We start from the raw sequence: 17,236 nt of genomic DNA, 5'->3' as shown, positions 1-17,236 counted from the left end.
CTAGCTCAGTGGAAATGGGGGTTGGTTTGGTTTGTGTATCATCACTAGTTTATTAAAATACCTGTCTGACTTCTTCAGACTCTCAACCAAGGGAAGGGAAAGGGCAGGGAGCCATTCCCCACTGGCAGAGACAATATTTGGCCATTATATGGAACTTCCGAGTGTTAGACCAGTGTTATTTATTGCCCTGGTATTACAGATTTGCAGCTGAGAATGAGAAAAAGTGACATGCCTAATGAGGGCAAAAGTATATGTGGCCTTAAATGTTTTATTACATTGAATGAGAATGCATTCTTAATGGAAATAGATGTCATTGGGGAAGCAGGATCATGACCATGGGTGCAGAGACAGTATCAATGGGGCCTTTCTTCTTCTCAGTGCAAATAACGAAGTGGGTTAGGATTTTTCTTGCAACCCTGCTCCTGTTGCCCAATCCAAGAGATCTATTTCCATTTTTAAATGCAATAAATCATTTAATGTCACCAAAGTTTGTGGCAAGAGTAAAAATTCAAATTACAGACTTCATGCCTTTCAGCTCACACATTTGGCCAATAAACTAGATGAGTTCTTACTTAGTATATAGGTTTAATTTCTGATACCTCCAGTTATTTTATTAAAAAATCTAATAAAACTAGGCTGAGAAACACCTGAGCTGTTACCTACTGCTCATAAGGCTGGATAATACTAATACTAAATAGATTATTGACCCTGTTTAGTAAACACACAACTGATTTATCCATATGAGGAAAGACATATACTATTTCAGACACAGAATTAGAGGGCAGTAAATCAAAGTTTAAATATTTTGGGAAGCCACAGATACTATTATTTGAGAACTAAATAACCTTCCCAAGAGGCAAGAAGGTTGCCTCTGAAAGAAGCATTCAATTTAACCAAGATAACCATCACAATCATGCAAAAATTGCTGAACAAGAAAATATATGAATATATCAAATATTTGTCTCATGGTTACTCTTTAAGCGCTTAAGCTCTTGTGGGACAAGCTGTTTACAACTCTCCTATCTCTACATGCATTTGCTTGTGACAGAAACAACCACATATACAAAGAAGTGAACCCCCAAACCTCATTTTATCTGAAGAGAACAAGTATAAATGAGAGAATATGTCTCCAGTTCCATTTCTTCAGAACAAGAGCAAAACAAATAATATAAATGGCATTAATCTCTAACTGAAAATATAAAGTGAAAAACCTTTGATTTGACAGCAAGACTTCACCTGTATATTGGCTGAATCCCCATTACTGTTTGCAATCTCTTCAGCAATGAGAAAGGGATCATTTATCTCACAGGGCTGGTGACTGGTCAAAGTATTGGAAATATTTCCCTTTGGAAATTGGAAATTGCTCTTCCTAGAGTCTGTAGTGAGAGAAACCTCCTGGCAGTAGGAGTGCAGAAATGCTCGGACTCCGTCAATCCCCACAAATTGTGAAACTGGAACTCCACTAAACTTCTCAGTTCCAGACTGTGAATATCTCCACCTCTGAAGTTTAACTGCCAGTAACACAAGGAGGAAAGTGAAGAACAAGCAGGAGACAAAAGCCACTGCAAGGACCAGGTAGAAGGTGAGGTCAGATGGAGGCTCTACAGGAGCTGAGATGCTGCTCAGGTCTGAGAGGATTGCAGGGATGGTGTCAGCCAGCACCACAGTCAGAGTGGCTGAAGCAGAGAGAGGTGGCTGCCCATTGTCCTTCACTAAAACCACCAGGCTTTGCTTGAGGGCATCTTTTTCCAGAAAGAAACGGGCTGTCCTAATCTCTCCCGTGTGGAGCCCCAGAGTGAAGAGCCCTGGCTCGGTGGCCTTGATCAGCTGGTAGGAGAGCCAGGCATTCTGGCCAGAGTCTGCATCCACGGCCACCACCTTAGTGACCAGGTAGCCTGGCTCAGAGGAGCGAGGGGCCAGCTCTATCCCCGTGGAGCCGTCGGTGGGAGGGGAGGGGTACAGGATCTGGGGAGCATTGTCATTCTGGTCCAGGATGAAGAGAGTCACTGAGACGTTGGAGCTGAGTGGTGGAGAACCTCCATCCTGGGCCTTGACCAGGAACTTAATCTCCCTCATCTCCTCATAATCAAAAGAAATAAGGCCATAGACAATCCCAGTCTCAGAGTTAATGGAGAGGAAGGAAGATACTGGGGAGTCACTGATGTTGTGCTCAATAATGGAATAAGTGACTCTAGAGTTCTCTCCACAGTCTGGATCATCAGCCTTTAGGGAAAATATGGAGGCCCCTCTTGGGTTGTTCTCCATTAAATACGAAGTATAAATGGATTGCAGGAAGTGTGGAGGGTTGTCGTTTGTGTCTAAAATCTCAAGTGGAATAACAATTGATGTGGAAAGTGGAGGGGTCCCATGATCTGCGACTGTGACAGTGATGTTGTAGGCTGCCACCTGCTCTCTGTCCAGGGCTCTTGAGGTCACCAAACTGTAGTAGTTGCCATAGGCTTTTGTCAGTAGAAAGGGGAGGTTGCTGGGGACAGAGCACGTGACTTCTGCATTCTCTGCCAAATCCTCATCTTGCACATTCAAAAGGGCTATTGCAGTCGCTGGTGGAGAGTTCTCAGGGATGGAGCTGATAAGTGAAGTTATTTCCAGTTTGGGTGCATTGTCATTTACATCAGTAACAAATACTATGACTGTTGATCTGTCCAATAGACCCCCACCATCATGGACTTGGACCTCAATTTCATAAAGAGCAGAGTCCTCATAATCTAAGCTTCCTATGAGAGTTAGCGCACCTGTGTGTGTATCTAGGTGGAATATCTGGGAAGCCTTTTCTGTGATTTCTGCAAATGAAAATGTCATTTCTTTGTTGGTCCCTTCATCCAAATCAGTAGCTTTTAATGTAACCACAATGGTTCCTATAGGTAAATCCTCCCTTGCGCTCACTTCATAAATGCGTTGGCTAAAAATGGGTGCATTGTCATTCGCATCCAGGACTGTAATGTGCAGCTGTGCAGTGCCACTCCTGACTGGATCACCACCATCATATGCAGTGAAGATAAGAGTATGAACTGCTTCTTTTTCATGGTCCAGAGGTCTTTCCAACACAATTCTTCCATATTGTTTGCCCTTAACTGATGTCTGCAGAATCAAAGAAAAATGGTGATTGCTGCTGAGTTTGTACCCCTGCAGAGAATTGTTTCCTAAATCAGGATCTTGAGCTTCCAAGAGGGAAAACTGGGACCCCAGTACTGCATTCTCACTGATATTTATCACTAGTTTCTCTGATGGGAAGGTGGGTGCATGGTCATTGATATCTGTGACTTCCACTTCAACTCCATAAATTTTCATTGAATCTTCAACTATAATCTCAAAATTCAAAATACATTTCTCTTCCTGACCACAGATCTCCTCTCTGTCTATTCTCTTTGTGGTGTGCAAATGGCCACTCTTATAATTCAAAGCAAAATACTGAGTCCTACCTGGGGAAACAATGCGAATTCCACGATCTGAGAGCTCCTTTGCATCCAGTCCAAGATCCCTCGCAATATTCCCCACCAAAAAGCCTCTCTCAGTTTCTTCAGGAATAGAGTACTGGATCTGTCTGGTGATGGCTTGGCACATGTTAGCAAATAGAAATAAAAAGAAAATTCTCCTTTTGCAAGCTTGGGGATACTTTGCTGTTTCCATTCCTGGTCTGATATGAAGCTGTTGAGGAGATCTGTGATTCAGGATGACTGAGTATTGCCAGAAAGGGTCTTGCAGCTGAGATTCCCAATGCAAAAATGTTCACTAAAACTCTGATCTCTCAGCATTTTCTGAGCTGAGCTGCTTATCTGGGAAGGCTGAATTTCTCAGTGCATTTTTTTAGTCTTGGTTGGTCAACAGTGACACTAAGAGTCACAGCCAGGAACTGCACACACTACATTTTTTGTTTCGATTCTCATTGTATATCCAACTCTCTCTCTCTCTCTCTCTCTCTCTCTCTCTCTCTCTCTCTCTCTCTCTCTCTCTCTCTCTCTCTGTGTGTGTGTGTGTAATGAGAAATATTTAAATACAATGCACAAATTGATTGCTAACGTGTGTTATCACTGAATGTCATGCTCGTGTTTCCTTGCTCTTTCAATTTAATGCATTTAATTGTGTCAATACACAAGAAATATAATGGAATCACAGATTCAGAAGGCACCACGAAGGTGATATAGTCCAATCCCCTGCAATTCAGGAATCTTTTTGTCCCACATGGAGCTCGAACCCACATCCCTGCGATTAAGAGTCTCGTACTTTACTGACTGAGTTATCCCACATAAGCTGGAATGCTGCTGATGTGCACACTGTTTCACAGATAAACAAAACCAAGTGAGTATTTATTTTAATTTATCATGAAACATCAAGCGTAGAAGTGGATTCTTATTCTCTCGAAAAGGAGAGAACCCCAATAACCAACAAGTCCGTTAAACCTCCCTTGGTAAGATTAAGTTTTCTACATAGGTATGTAATACACAAGGGGATGCAGGTGGCGCTGTGGGTTAAACCACAGAGCCTAGGGCTTGCTGATCAGAAGGTCGGCGGTTTGAATCCCTGGAACGGGGTGAGCTCCTGTTGCTCGGTCCCAGCTCCTGCCAACCTAGCAGTTCAAAAGCACGTCAAAGTGCAAGTAGATAAATAGGAACCGCTACAGCAGGAAGGTAAACGGCGTTTCTGTGTGCTGCTCTGGTTCGCCAGAAGCGGCTTTGTCATGCTGGCCACATGACCTGGAAGCTGTACGCCGGCTCCCTCGGCCAATAACGCGAGATGAGCGCGCAACCCCAGAGTCGGTCATGACTGTACCTAATGGTCAGGGGTCGCTTTACCTTTACCTTTATGTAATGCACAACTCTACAGTTACCGCATAAACAAGTATGGAAATTTGTACACAGGAATCCTAATGTTAGATGAAAATCATGAAAATCTTATGTTTTTATGCATTTTTCCTAGCTCTTGGAACATTGACTCCTAAATATATATATAGTATTTCAAAAACATATTTACTGGAACTATACTGTATGTGTCTTTTCAAGGCTCAATACATCATAGCATCTACTAGGAATTCCTCACAAAACATTATGAGGGCGGGTGAGGGGAGGGAACTTGTAAAATAATTTGAAAGTAAAACATTCTAAAACTTTTTTTCATATGAAAGATGCAAACTAATGGATGCTTAATAAAACATTTTCTGAAAATTTATTTATTATAATTATTTTCTTCAGCAGAAGGGCTGGAATAATTCTTTTTTGAATCTTTCCTAAGTTGTTAGATGTTTGTTGATCAGCATTTACGGAATGCATGTGTCCAGAACAGAGCACAAGTTCTTCTCGGTGCCTAGTAGGAATCTGGCTACTCTGAGAGTTCTCCCGTAAATGCAAACTACACATGGTCCAGCTCTTTTGCGCCACAGCATCACAATGCTGACATATTGTCACCATGACTACAACCTTTCCTCATAGGGGAATTGCTCCACCCACCTGTCCTTGTGCTTGTGCTTGCCCTTTCCTGAACATTCTTCAGTTTTATTTTTAATTCCTTTCCTAACAATCTCTACCATGGTTTTCACCTTTTCCACATCTATTCTACACTGTGTCAATATCTTCATCGAGCTATCCACTATGACTCCAGGATCTTGTTCCTAGTCAGTCAACAACGATGAGAAAATATGTAAAAATAAGATTTCTTTGCACTTTCTAACATGGGGTCTTACACTGAATTGCAGTTACCTTATTATTGATATCTACATTAGTACAGAAAACTCAAATTCACTGCACTCTTCCATTTCATTCATAATTACTAGAAGCTAAACCATAACAAAATCAAGACTCACATGAACATCTTTTTCGGCTACGGCATTGAAGATGCCCCTCCCATTGCAACTTGAAGGCTACATACATGTAAAAAATGTTCTCTACATTCTGAACAGCAGGTTCCTGTAATATAATTTCATGTTTTTCTGGTTCTCTCATTTACTAAATCAGGTAGATAAGGAGAAGACAAACTAAAAATATTAGTTTTACTCAGTGCAATTTGTCTAGGCAAAGAGGCGCCTACCTTGTTCTCTTGTAATGGCAAAGGAGCCTACCTGAGAGGTGCCAGAATTGAGTTCTAGTGAGTTCTGGCTGAAAAAGGTATGGTTTTACACCTACAAGGAGCATGGTTGTGGTGCCAACATCACAGTTCTGAAAGCAAAGCTTACCTGCTCACCAACCTCGTCTTTGGCATTGGCATCCCCAATGTTGCCATCCACAAGAACCACCTGAGAGCTATCATTGCATAGAAAGTTTTCTGCCCCCTGGATATGGGGTTTCGGGAAAGAGATCTCCTCTTTCCTCATCTCTGATGATAGGCAGAGTTGGTAGGAATAAGGTAAAGTTCCTTCTTCATAGTTTGGTGGAAATATGACCTGCGCCTTAGAAAAAGCATTAGGTTCAAAACATTGGAATAATTTGGGATTTCCTGATTGTCGAAGTTTCATGACAATGACCAGTATCACCGTCAGGAGGAATAAAAATGAGATCAATGCCAAAGCCAGCACCAAGTAAAACTGGAGGTCAGAATGATGCTCTGTGTCACTGGATTGCCTAGTCATTTCCGGAAGTGCCTCTTGGAAGTTCTCGGCAACCACAAGGTTGAGGACCACAGTAGCTGAGAGCGGAGCCTTCCCATTGTCCTTCACCAAGATGACCAGCTTCTGTTTCACAGCATCTTTCTCCAGAAGGGCTCGTGACGTCCTGATCTCTCCCGTGTGGCTCCCAATGGTGAAGAGGGCCGGCTCTGTGGCCTGCAGCACTTGGTAGGAGAGCCAGGCATTGTGCCCAGAGTCCGCGTCCACAGCCACCACTTTGGTCACTAGGTAGCCTGGCTCTGCTGAGTGAGGAACCATCTCAAACAAGGCAGAGCCCTCAGCGCCTGGGAGAGGATACAGAACCCGAGGGCTGTTATCGTTCTGATCCAAAATGTACACCCACACAGTGGTGTTGTTGCTGAGAGAGGGAGAGCCGCCATCTTGGGCCTTCACTTGGATCTGAAACTCCCTGAATTGCTCATAGTCAAAGGAGCGCTGTGCATAGATAGTTCCCGTCTCAGAGTTGATGGAGACATAAGAGGAGAGAGGCAGCTCCTCCATGTTGCTGTTGAGGATGGAGTAAGTGATACGTGAGTTGCGGTCCAGATCTGGGTCCAAGGCTTTGAGGGCAAAAATGGAGGCACCTGAGGGATTGTTTTCTGGCATAAAGACACTGTAGATTGATTTTTCAAAGGCAGGGGGGTTGTCATTGATATCTGAAATCTGCAGGGAGATGGTTTTGTTGGAGGAGAGAGGGGGGCTACCTTTGTCGGTGGCCATGATTGTGATGTTGTATCCTGAGGCTTTTTCTCTGTCCAAAGGACTGTCTGTGAGAATTTTATAGTAGTTCTTTGAAGTTGACACTATTTTAAATGGTACATTACCTTTTAGATGGCATGTAATTTTTCCATTTTCTCCAGAATCTTTATCCTTTATGTTGATGAGAGCAATTAGTGTTCCAGAAGCAGAGTCTTCGGGAATTGGACTAGATAAAGAGGCCAAAATGATCTCTGGGGCATTGTCATTCTCATCTATAATCTTTATTTCAATTTTACAGTGAGTCACTAATCCACCTCCATCTCTTGCTTCAACTGCCATAGTGTACTTCTCCATTTCCTCAAAGTCAAGAGCTTCCTTAATTGTAATTGTACCACTTTGTGCATCTAGTTCAAATATTCGGTGGGCTGCTTCTGGGATGTTATTAAAATTATAATTAATATATGCATTTAGACCTTCATCCCTATCAGAGGCTTTTACTTGGAGTATGGGGGAGCCCACAGGGGAATTTTCCTTCAGGCTAACTGTATAAACCTCCTGAGTGAAAACTGGTGGGTTGTCATTGGCATCTGTGACGTTAATCCATATCTGAGCAGTCCCAGTTTTCCTGGGTTCACCCCCATCCAAGGCCGTAAGGATCAACTGAAGGGAGTGATCACTTTCCCGATCCAAAGATTTTTGCAGCACCAATTCCGCATATTTCTGGCCATCCACACTATGCTGAATTTCTAATATAAAGAACTGATTTAGGCTTAACTGATAATTCTGGAGAGAATTAATCCCAATATCAGGATCTTCAGCTTTCCCAAGGAGAAATCTGGCACCTGGTAATGTGGATTCAATTATTTGAAGCCCAATATTGCCCTTTATGAATTGTGGGATGTTATCATTAATATCCTGGATTGCTACACTTACATGGAAAACATTCAATGGCTTTTCAATCACAGCTTCAAAGTCAATAATGCAGTGTGTGCTCTCTCTGCACATTCCCTCACGATCTATCCTCTCATTCACATACAAGTTTCCATTTTCAGCATTGATAGTGAAATATGGCTTTTTACCTTCAGAAATGATATGCAGGTTTCTGTTCTTCAGGTCTCTGGCATTCAGTCCCAAATCCTTGGCAAGATTTCCCACCAAAGACCCCTTTGCCATCTCCTCAGGGATGGAATAGTGAACCTCTTCCAAAACTGCTCCACAAAACAATGATGAAAATATCAGAAGGGTCATATGCCTTCCTGGTGTTTGCAAGCTTTCTCCATGAAGGATTCCTTTCCTCTTCATTTTCCTCTTCTCTTTGATGAGCACAGGATTTCAGATTTCCACAAAGACAGGAGATTTTTTATTTGCCCAGTAAAAAAAGAACTGGATCCTTTGGCTTAATTTGTATATGCTGCAGTGTTTTCTTTTTTCTTTTTCAGCCGAAATGTTTCTTTCCAGCATCTGCTGGTATTCCCGATGTGCAGTTTGGGACAAAGAAATCTCTCTGCAGAAAGCATCAGTGGAACTTCAGCTACCCTTGGATTGCCGTCCTGTCCAACAGTGACACTGTGAGTCTGAAACAGAGAACTGCAATCTTTTCCCAGTGATTTTTCTCTCCTAATTCATGACATGGCACAGTGTAATTTATAAGTAATGACCCAAACTATATTCTGATACAGGATATGGGAACCCTCTTCTGTTATACAGTAAAACTATAAAGTAAAACTATTTTGGTTGTGTTATCTTTTCACTAGTATAACAGGTTAAAAAAATTAACTTCAAAGGAGTTTTTGCAGTAAAGAATCAGCAATAAAACATAGTATAGCTTCATTCCCCCAATTTACAGTTACCAAGAATATCAATCTGTAAACATCTTTATGAGAAAAATTGAATTTCTCTAGTGGATTTCTCTATGAAGTGTTACGGTGTATAAAGAAAGGCAATGGGAGAATTGAGGAAATTATTTTATTCAAGGTTTTAAAAACCTCCAAGGAAGGAGAGATAGAATGATGGAATCTTAGAGTTGGAAGTGACCCCAGGGGTCATCTAGTCCAACCCCCAGCAATGCACGAATCTCAGCTAAAGCATCCATGGTAGATGGCCATCCAACACCTGTTTATAAATTGAATTAAGTGCAATTCAAGTGTTCAATGTGCTTTAAGTGTCTTCAGCTGGTGCAGTGTAAGAAACGGAATAGTAATGCAATTTGTGTCTTGCATTTGGCATGAACACAGCAGGTTCTCTTAAGGAAGCCACACTTCCCTCAAGGCTCTTCCTGCAGAATGGGAATAACTGCACTAATACTATATAATATCATACATCTTAAGAATTATAACACGGGAAGTAATGTAGCTGTTCTGACAAATTCTGGATATTTAAGGATCTTTATTTAGCTTTAGCTCCAGACTTAGCCTGCAATCTTTTGCACTCCGCTGGTGGTGGTAAGGTTTGGATTGGTTGGAGCGGTTTCTTTGCCAAGCCCTCCCAGCCTCCACTGGCCTCTACCCACAGGGGGTCACTCTGCTGGGGCAGGATTGCCTGTTCCCTCTGCCAAAGAAGTCATGCCAGTGGGATCTCTACTCATGGCAGCTGATGAAAAATTCTGAAAGGGGACAAGGGCAGGGAGAGACAGGAGCCAGCCCCACTACTGTCCTGTGATGGCACTGGGCCTGATGTGGGTCTAAGTGAGGTGCCCCTCTACCTTCTGCCCAGACCAGCAACACTGCAGATGTGAGGGTGGTCTCATTGCTCTGTTATGCCTCATGAGGAGTTTGATAAAGCCAGGAGTTTGATAGCAGCCTTAGTCATGGTTATAGCTGATCCATGAAAATCAGTGTGGTTTAACTCAGTAATAGCTAACTTGTCAAGTTGATATCAATACTTCCGCTCTATGTATGGCCAAGTCTGGATGCAGCCGACAATATACATAACCCTAAATAATACATATACCTTCCAAGATAGCCACAATTCACATTTCTTCAGCAAAAGCAGCCTCTAAACAGTTTAAAACTATAAAATAAATATGATCAACTAGTTGTGCATAAAGGGCTTTGATGTATCTCCAGCTAAATAATCAATATCCATGCTCAACTCTATAAGACCACTGCCAATTAGTCTTGACCTGGTGGTGGATTTTATATCACACATACTGAAACATGATTGAACTACACTATAAAGGTATTTTTTTAATAATAATAATAATGTGTGGTCTATGTTTGCTTCCACACCGCAGCAAGAAGCCAGACACAGTGAATGGATTTGAATATGTGCCACAACATATTTACTTACAAGTCTGATCTACATATGCTTAAATAAGACAACTTCTACTACCTCAGTGATGACATACTTAATGCCAAGATGGAGGCTAGGAACTGTCTTTTCTGCCAGACACATTAAACAGTTGTCACCATTCTGGGTCCAAGTATTGGATCAATATTGAAACTGGTCTTTGCTCTTCAGTGTCCTCCCCCTCAGGTCCACTGAGTGCAAATGAGGACCTTTAGGTATCATCATCCCTGAGCCAGTAAGTGTCACAGTCAATGAGGTCATCAGTACAGATGAGTAATTGCCACCACCAGATTCTTCCAAGCTTGTAAGAATGCCATGAAGGTTGGTTTGGGTAACTCTCCTTTCAGGTTTTGGGCCGCTCACTATAGGTTCCTTATGCTTTCTAACCTACATAGCACCTGCCAGTTGTGGCACATTTAAAAAGAATTGCTGGGGTGCAAATATAGCCAGTCTTTAATTATCTACTGCCATAGCAGATGAGAATGCTCCTGTCATTCATCCTCTCATTCAGCCAATTTAGCAACAAGAACAAAATACCACCATTCAGCCCCAACTGGGAACTGATAGATCCTGCCTTGTTTGAAACTAGAAGGAGAGGGCCAGATATTGTCATGCCAAAACAGAGGCCCAGAGAGTGATGCCACCATGCCCATCCCAACTGTCCACAGAGGCAGCATTGAGAACATTCTGCACGATTTACACCTCTAAAAGATTAAACCAAAAGCATCTTCTGTGGAGTTGAAAGATACACATAAAGAGGTTCATTCACATTACACATGACATCCTACATTAAAACAATGGGTTAAGCATTGCATCCAGTGCTCAATTAAATACCAACAATTTGATCAGTGAAATCCAATTTGCACTGTTAAATGAAACAGGGAAACTCTAGATCTGAACCATGATGTCAAAGTACTTTGTACAATGTTTTTCAACATGAACCACAAGTGGCCTATTCAGACTTCTACAAGAACTCTAGTATATCCTAGATTAAAATCATTTTAGATCAAGTGAAACCATATCATATTATTTTAAATCCAGGTAGGTACAACGCATTCCTGGTGAAAAACGATACATTGTACTCCAATAATTGAATGTTGTAGTTGACCATTCTTGACCATTCTTGATTCAAAAGGAAAGGAAGAAGGGGGCTATGAATATAAAGTAAAACATCAGCACATTGCTCCCACCCCACACCATGAAATGAGTAGAAAGTATCTTCCTCATTTAATATAATTTAATGTTCAAGCTACTTATTTTGGAAAGCTGAAATACAGTTGTACTTTGGATCCTGAACACCCTGGAACTCGGACGTTTTGGCTCCCGAACGCCGCAAACCCAGAAGTGATTGTTCCGGTTTGCAAACGTTCTTTTGGAACCTGAACATCCAATGGGGCTTCTGTGACTTCTGATTGGCTGCAGGAGTTTCCAGCATCCAATCAGAAGCCATAATTTGGTTTTCAAACATTTTGGAAGTCAAATGGACTTCTGGAACAGATTCTGTTCAACTTCCAAGTTATGACGGTACAACCCGGGAGTAAGCTCTACTGAACTCAATAGTACACAACTCTGCCATACAGAAAGAAGTGTGCATGCACAATAAAGCTCATATCAGTGACAAACTTTGTTGGTCTCTAAGGTGCTACTGGAAGGAATTTTTTTATTTTGTTTTGACTACAGCAGATCAACACGGCTACCTACCTGTATACAGAAAGAAGTGCACCTCCAAAATTATATAATAAAAAGGTCGGCACATTCCACACCCACTCATAAGATTAAATGAGGTTTTATATATACATTTCACTTCATTTAAATTCATGTTTCCACTATTCACATTCCAAAGCTGAAATCCTAAGCACTCTTACCTGAGAGAAAGTCACACTGAATTCAACAGGACTCACATCTGGGTAGATAAGGTTAGGATTGAGCTGGAAAGCTCAAAATGCAATGGAGAAAATAGACTACACCTGCAACAGGTAGGTTAGCCTCACCTTTTTACTATATATAAGGAAGATGATGATTCATGAATCTAGATGGAAAATTAACTAAAGACTGAAAAAAATTAAAAGGCAGGTACATATGCTGTATAAAAGGTTGTATTGCAATGTCACTTAATGGTAAAAAACTACAGAGCGTACCACACATGTAAATACAAAGAATAAATCTTACCTCTTCACCATTAGCCATTTCTGAAATTAAATTGTTTCCTACATTGCCTGCAAAAGGCACAGCAGGTTTCTCACTGCCAATAATATTGTCAACCATCTGAACATTGGGTGTCAGGAAGGCAAACTCATTCTTCCTGGTCTCAGAAGACAGACACAGCTGGTAGGAATAGGGCAAAGTCCCATCTTCAAAGTTGGGTGGGAAGATGGCCCCATTCTTGGAATGGGGAACAGGACCAAAGCACTGTAGGAACCTGGGATGCCCTGATTGACGGAGCTTCATGGTAACGGCCAGAATGACAGTCAAGAGGAACAAGAAGGAGATCACAGCTAAGGCCAGCACCAAGTAGAACTGCAGGTCAGACTGATACTCCGAGCTGCTGGGCTGGCTCTTCATTTCCGGAAGGGCCTCCTGAAAGTTCTCAGCAAACACCAGGTTCAGAGTAATGGTGGCCGAGAGAGACGGCTGCCCGTTATCCTTCACCATGATGATCAGTCTCTGTTTCACAGCGTCTCTCTCCACAAAGGCCCTGGCGGTCCTGATCTCTCCAGTATGAGACCCAACTGTGAAGAGTGCTGGCTCAGTGGCCTGAGTCAGGTGGTAGGAGAGCCAGGCGTTGTGTCCAGAATCTGCATCCACGGCCACCACCTTGGTGACAAGATAATCTGCCTCGGCCGAACGAGGCACCATGTCAAACAATGCTGAGCCCTTGGCTTCTTGTGAGGGGGACAGGATACGAGGGCTGTTATCATTTCGATCAAGAACAAACACCCTGACGGTCACATTGCTGCTGAGAGGGGGAGAACCCCTATCTTGGGCCTTCACTTGCAGCTGGAACTCTCTGAATTGTTCATAGTCAAAGGATCTCTGGGCATAGATGGTGCCGGTCTCTGAATTAATGGAGATATAGGAGGAGATGGGAAGCTCCTCAATGTTGCTGTTGAGGATGGAGTATGTGATCCGTGAGTTCTGATCCATATCAGGATCAGAGGCTTTAATGGTGAAAATGGAGGCACCTGAAGGATTGTTTTCAGGCACATAGATACTGTAGGATGATCTCTGAAATGTAGGGGCATTATCATTGATATCTGAGATCTGTAGTGAGATTGTTTTGTGTGTGGAAAGAGGTGGAGTTCCTCTATCAGTGGCTGTGATTGTAATATTATATGCAGGAGTTTTTTCTCTGTCCAAAGGGCTTACTGTCAGAAGTTTGTAGAAATTGTTAGATGAGGAAATAATCTTGAAGGGCAAATCACCGTTTAAATAGCAGGTAACTTTTCCATTATCACCGGCATCTTTGTCATTTACATTGATCAGAGCAATTAAGGTTCCAGATGGTGAATCTTCAGGAACTGGGCTGAACATGGAGGTTAAGGTCACTTCTGGGGGATTATCATTCTCATCAAGAACCCTTATCTCAATATTGGAATGTGTGACCAATCCTCCACCATCTTTTGCAGCAACCGTCATAGTATATTCATCATTGTCCTCAAAATCCAGTCGCTCCAAGAGGGTGATTATGCCACCAATGGAATCCAGCTTGAATTTCTCTTGGGAAGTTGATGGTATGTTGCTGAAATGATACCTGATTTGGGCATATAAACCTTCATCATCATCAGAGGCTATGACCTGGAGCACAGTGGATCCAATAGGAGCATTTTCACTCAAACTGACCTTGTACACTTCTTGAGTGAAAATGGGAGCATTATCATTGGCATCAGTGATATTAATCCGTATCTGGGCTGTTCCAGTTTTTCTAGGTTCACCCCCATCCATAGCAGTAAGAACTAAGTGGAGGGTCTGCTCTTCTTCGCGATCCAAAGATTTACTTAGCACCAGTTCTGCATATTTATTTCCATCTTTTCTCTCTCTGACTTCCAAAGTGAAATACTGGTTGGAGCTCAGCTGGTAATCCTGGAGAGAGTTCATCCCAATGTCAGGATCTTCAGCTTTTCCAAGGAGAAATCGTGTGCCTAGCAGAGTGGATTCAAGGATCTCTAAATTGATATTGCTATTCAGGAATTGGGGCGCATTATCATTAACATCCTTGATTTCTACTGTTACATGGAAAACATTCAGCGGGTTTTCTACCACAACTTCAAACTGAACAAAGCAAAGTGGATTTTTGCCACATATCCCCTCCCTATCAATCCTGTCATTTACATAGAGGTTTCCATTCTCTGCAGTGATACTGAAATGCTGCATTTTAGCCACAGACACAGTGTGCAGATTGCGATGTTTTAGTTCTTTGGTGCTCAGTCCCAGGTCCTTGGCGAGGTTCCCCACAACTGAACCCTTTGCCATCTCCTCGGGGGTTGAATAATGAATCTGCTCTGATGCAGCCCAACAGGTAAAAGACAAGAGAGAGAGAAGCAGTACTTGCCTTGTCAGTGCCCTGCCATTCCCTGTGTGCCTTCTCTCCATCTGGCTGGTTCTCTCAAAAACAGGCTGCTTCCTTTTCTCAGTTTCCTATGCTCAGGCTCTCACAATGATGAAGGAAACAACATGAGGTATCACCGAGGAAGAATAAACTGCCCTTGTTATTATATTTGTGCAAAGCAAAATAAATTTTTCCTTCTCTGCAAGAGTTCCCTGTCACTGTGTTATTCAGTTGGCTTGATCTGACTAGCAGTGATGGGAGTTACTGCAGTCTAGGAAGCATCAATGGATCTCTATCCTCTCTCTGGCTATCATACTGGCCAACACTGACACTTGGAGGACTACTGAAGGAACTGCAAGGAAAACCATGTTGTTCAATGTACAGTACTGTACTTTCCCTTTAGCAAATTTCAAGTGATTGGCTTTCAGTTTGTACACATTAAAGTAACAACTCCTCTGATTGATGAATATAACAGCTCACAAAACCCTAAACCCAGTCTGGAGATATACAGCCTATTGAAAACATTTTTGCCTTGAAGTATATCCCGCTGAAATTGAACCCAGTTGAATGGAAGCTACATACCCAAGGGATCACCAGCAGAGCATTGCCTCACTTTAACATGCTTATAGTCCTTTGTCTGTCAGACTATCACACAACATCAGGGCACACAATTCCTTTCATTAAAATGTAACAACATAAGAAGAGGCCTTCTGGATCAGACCCAAGGCCTTTCTTGTTAAGCAACTTGTCTCCCACAGTGGCATTTGGAGGCATCCTGCTTCTAGTATTTGATGGGATTTAGCCAGCATGACATGCGACCACCTTGAAGTTGTCTATAAGACATCCAAGTGAGTGGTCATCACTGCTTTTCGTGGGAGCAAATCCCGTAAGTGATTTATTTATTTATTTAGATGAGCAAATTATGTGTGATTGTTCTGTATAAATAAAAAATAATGGCTGGATACAAGTTTCTATAGTTTTATATTATACACTCACGGAAAGCACACCGATTTATAAAGTTTCTAACCTTATTGCACAACTTAAGTATGAAAATGTTTTCTTCTCCCACCACAATATTATCAGTCTCCCCACTCTGACTCTTACCACATTCATTAGTTTAACCATAGATAAAATATCCCATACTCTAATAATCCACTCCTGTAAAGATGATGTTCTTAATCATACACTCCACTCAAGTTATACCAAATAGTTGTTCTTGCTATAGTTATTAAGTCTTGGACTAATCTTCTGCTATTATTAAACTCTTAATACAACTGAATAAAACAATCAGAATAACCATTGATAAAGTGCATCCTGTTACTATTTCAACTTCCCTTATTATATCCACCTGTGGCCTTTCATTTCAGGACATAAAAACAAATGTTGCATCCTAGCATTGGTTGCCTTGCACCTCCCACTTAAATTACTCGCTGTACTGTAGATGTAATTGAAATGTGGCACTGTCTGGACAAGCTCTCTCATATCGCTTCTCCCTTGTCTTTGATCTAAACTAAATATCGTTAAAGCTTGCATTTTTTTTCTGAATATAGAAGCTGTTCCACCCACTTGACCATCTTAGTTGCCCTTTTCTGAGCTTTCTGCATTTCATACAAGTTCTTTCTATGTGAAGTCCAAAACAATCCAAAAGCATTCATATTTTATACATTTTTCAATTAACCCGAATCACAACAGGATGAATAAACTATGTGAGTGAACAAAGTACAAATCCACATATTTGTACTTCAGGAGGAACTAAAAAAATAACTACTGTATATAATAATAGTGGTATTTTAATAATCTACAGGAAGAAAATTACTAGAAGGTAGAACAGGATATGAATTCCATAATTCATGAAGACTCACTTGAACATCATTTTCACCCTCAGCATTGAAGTTGCGTCTGTCATTGCAATTTGTAGACTACTTGTATAAAAAGTTTTCTACAGTCTGAACAGCTGGTGCTAGTAATATAATTTGATTTTTTTTAATTCTCTCATTTAGTAAATCAGGCAGTTAAGAGGAAGACAACTAAAAATACTAGTTTTGCTCATACAAGGAGCATGGTTGTGGTGTCAACATCACAGTTCTGAA

The 17,236-nt window shown here is 41.6% G+C and overlaps 1 protein-coding gene and 1 pseudogene across 26 annotated transcripts in view; both read right to left on the bottom strand.

Moving 5' to 3' along the window:
* The window catches only part of LOC118079302 (protocadherin gamma-C5), a 274,853-nt gene that overhangs the window by 81,309 nt on the left and 176,308 nt on the right, over window positions 1-17,236 (bottom strand). Inside the window, exons 1-2 of one of the 25 annotated variants that reach the window (XM_088675038.1) lie at window positions 3,441-3,913; window positions 1,237-3,099 (exon numbers count right to left, since the gene is read on the bottom strand). The exons of 22 other annotated variants lie outside the window; for them this stretch is intronic. In XM_088675038.1, coding sequence (XP_088531164.1) covers window positions 1,237-3,099; window positions 3,441-3,485 — 1,908 coding nt within the window. In that variant the 5' untranslated portion in view covers window positions 3,486-3,913. Of the gene's footprint in view, window positions 1-1,236; window positions 3,100-3,440; window positions 3,914-12,769; window positions 17,229-17,236 lie in introns of those variants that run through there. 2 more of the 25 variants (XM_035103380.3, XM_088675039.1) reach the window with 2 other exon arrangements.
* On the bottom strand, window positions 5,156-8,614 carry LOC148684726 (protocadherin gamma-B5 pseudogene; annotated as a pseudogene). The gene has a single exon (XR_015951603.1). The product of XR_015951603.1 is annotated as a protocadherin gamma-B5 pseudogene (transcript).

Source organism: Zootoca vivipara, chromosome 8, assembly GCF_965207765.1.
Source record: "Zootoca vivipara chromosome 8, rZooViv2.hap1.1, whole genome shotgun sequence".
NCBI classification, from domain to species: domain Eukaryota; kingdom Metazoa; phylum Chordata; class Lepidosauria; order Squamata; family Lacertidae; genus Zootoca; species Zootoca vivipara.
Note: the sequence above shows the minus strand (reverse complement) of the source record. Positions and strands in the feature narration are given on the sequence as shown.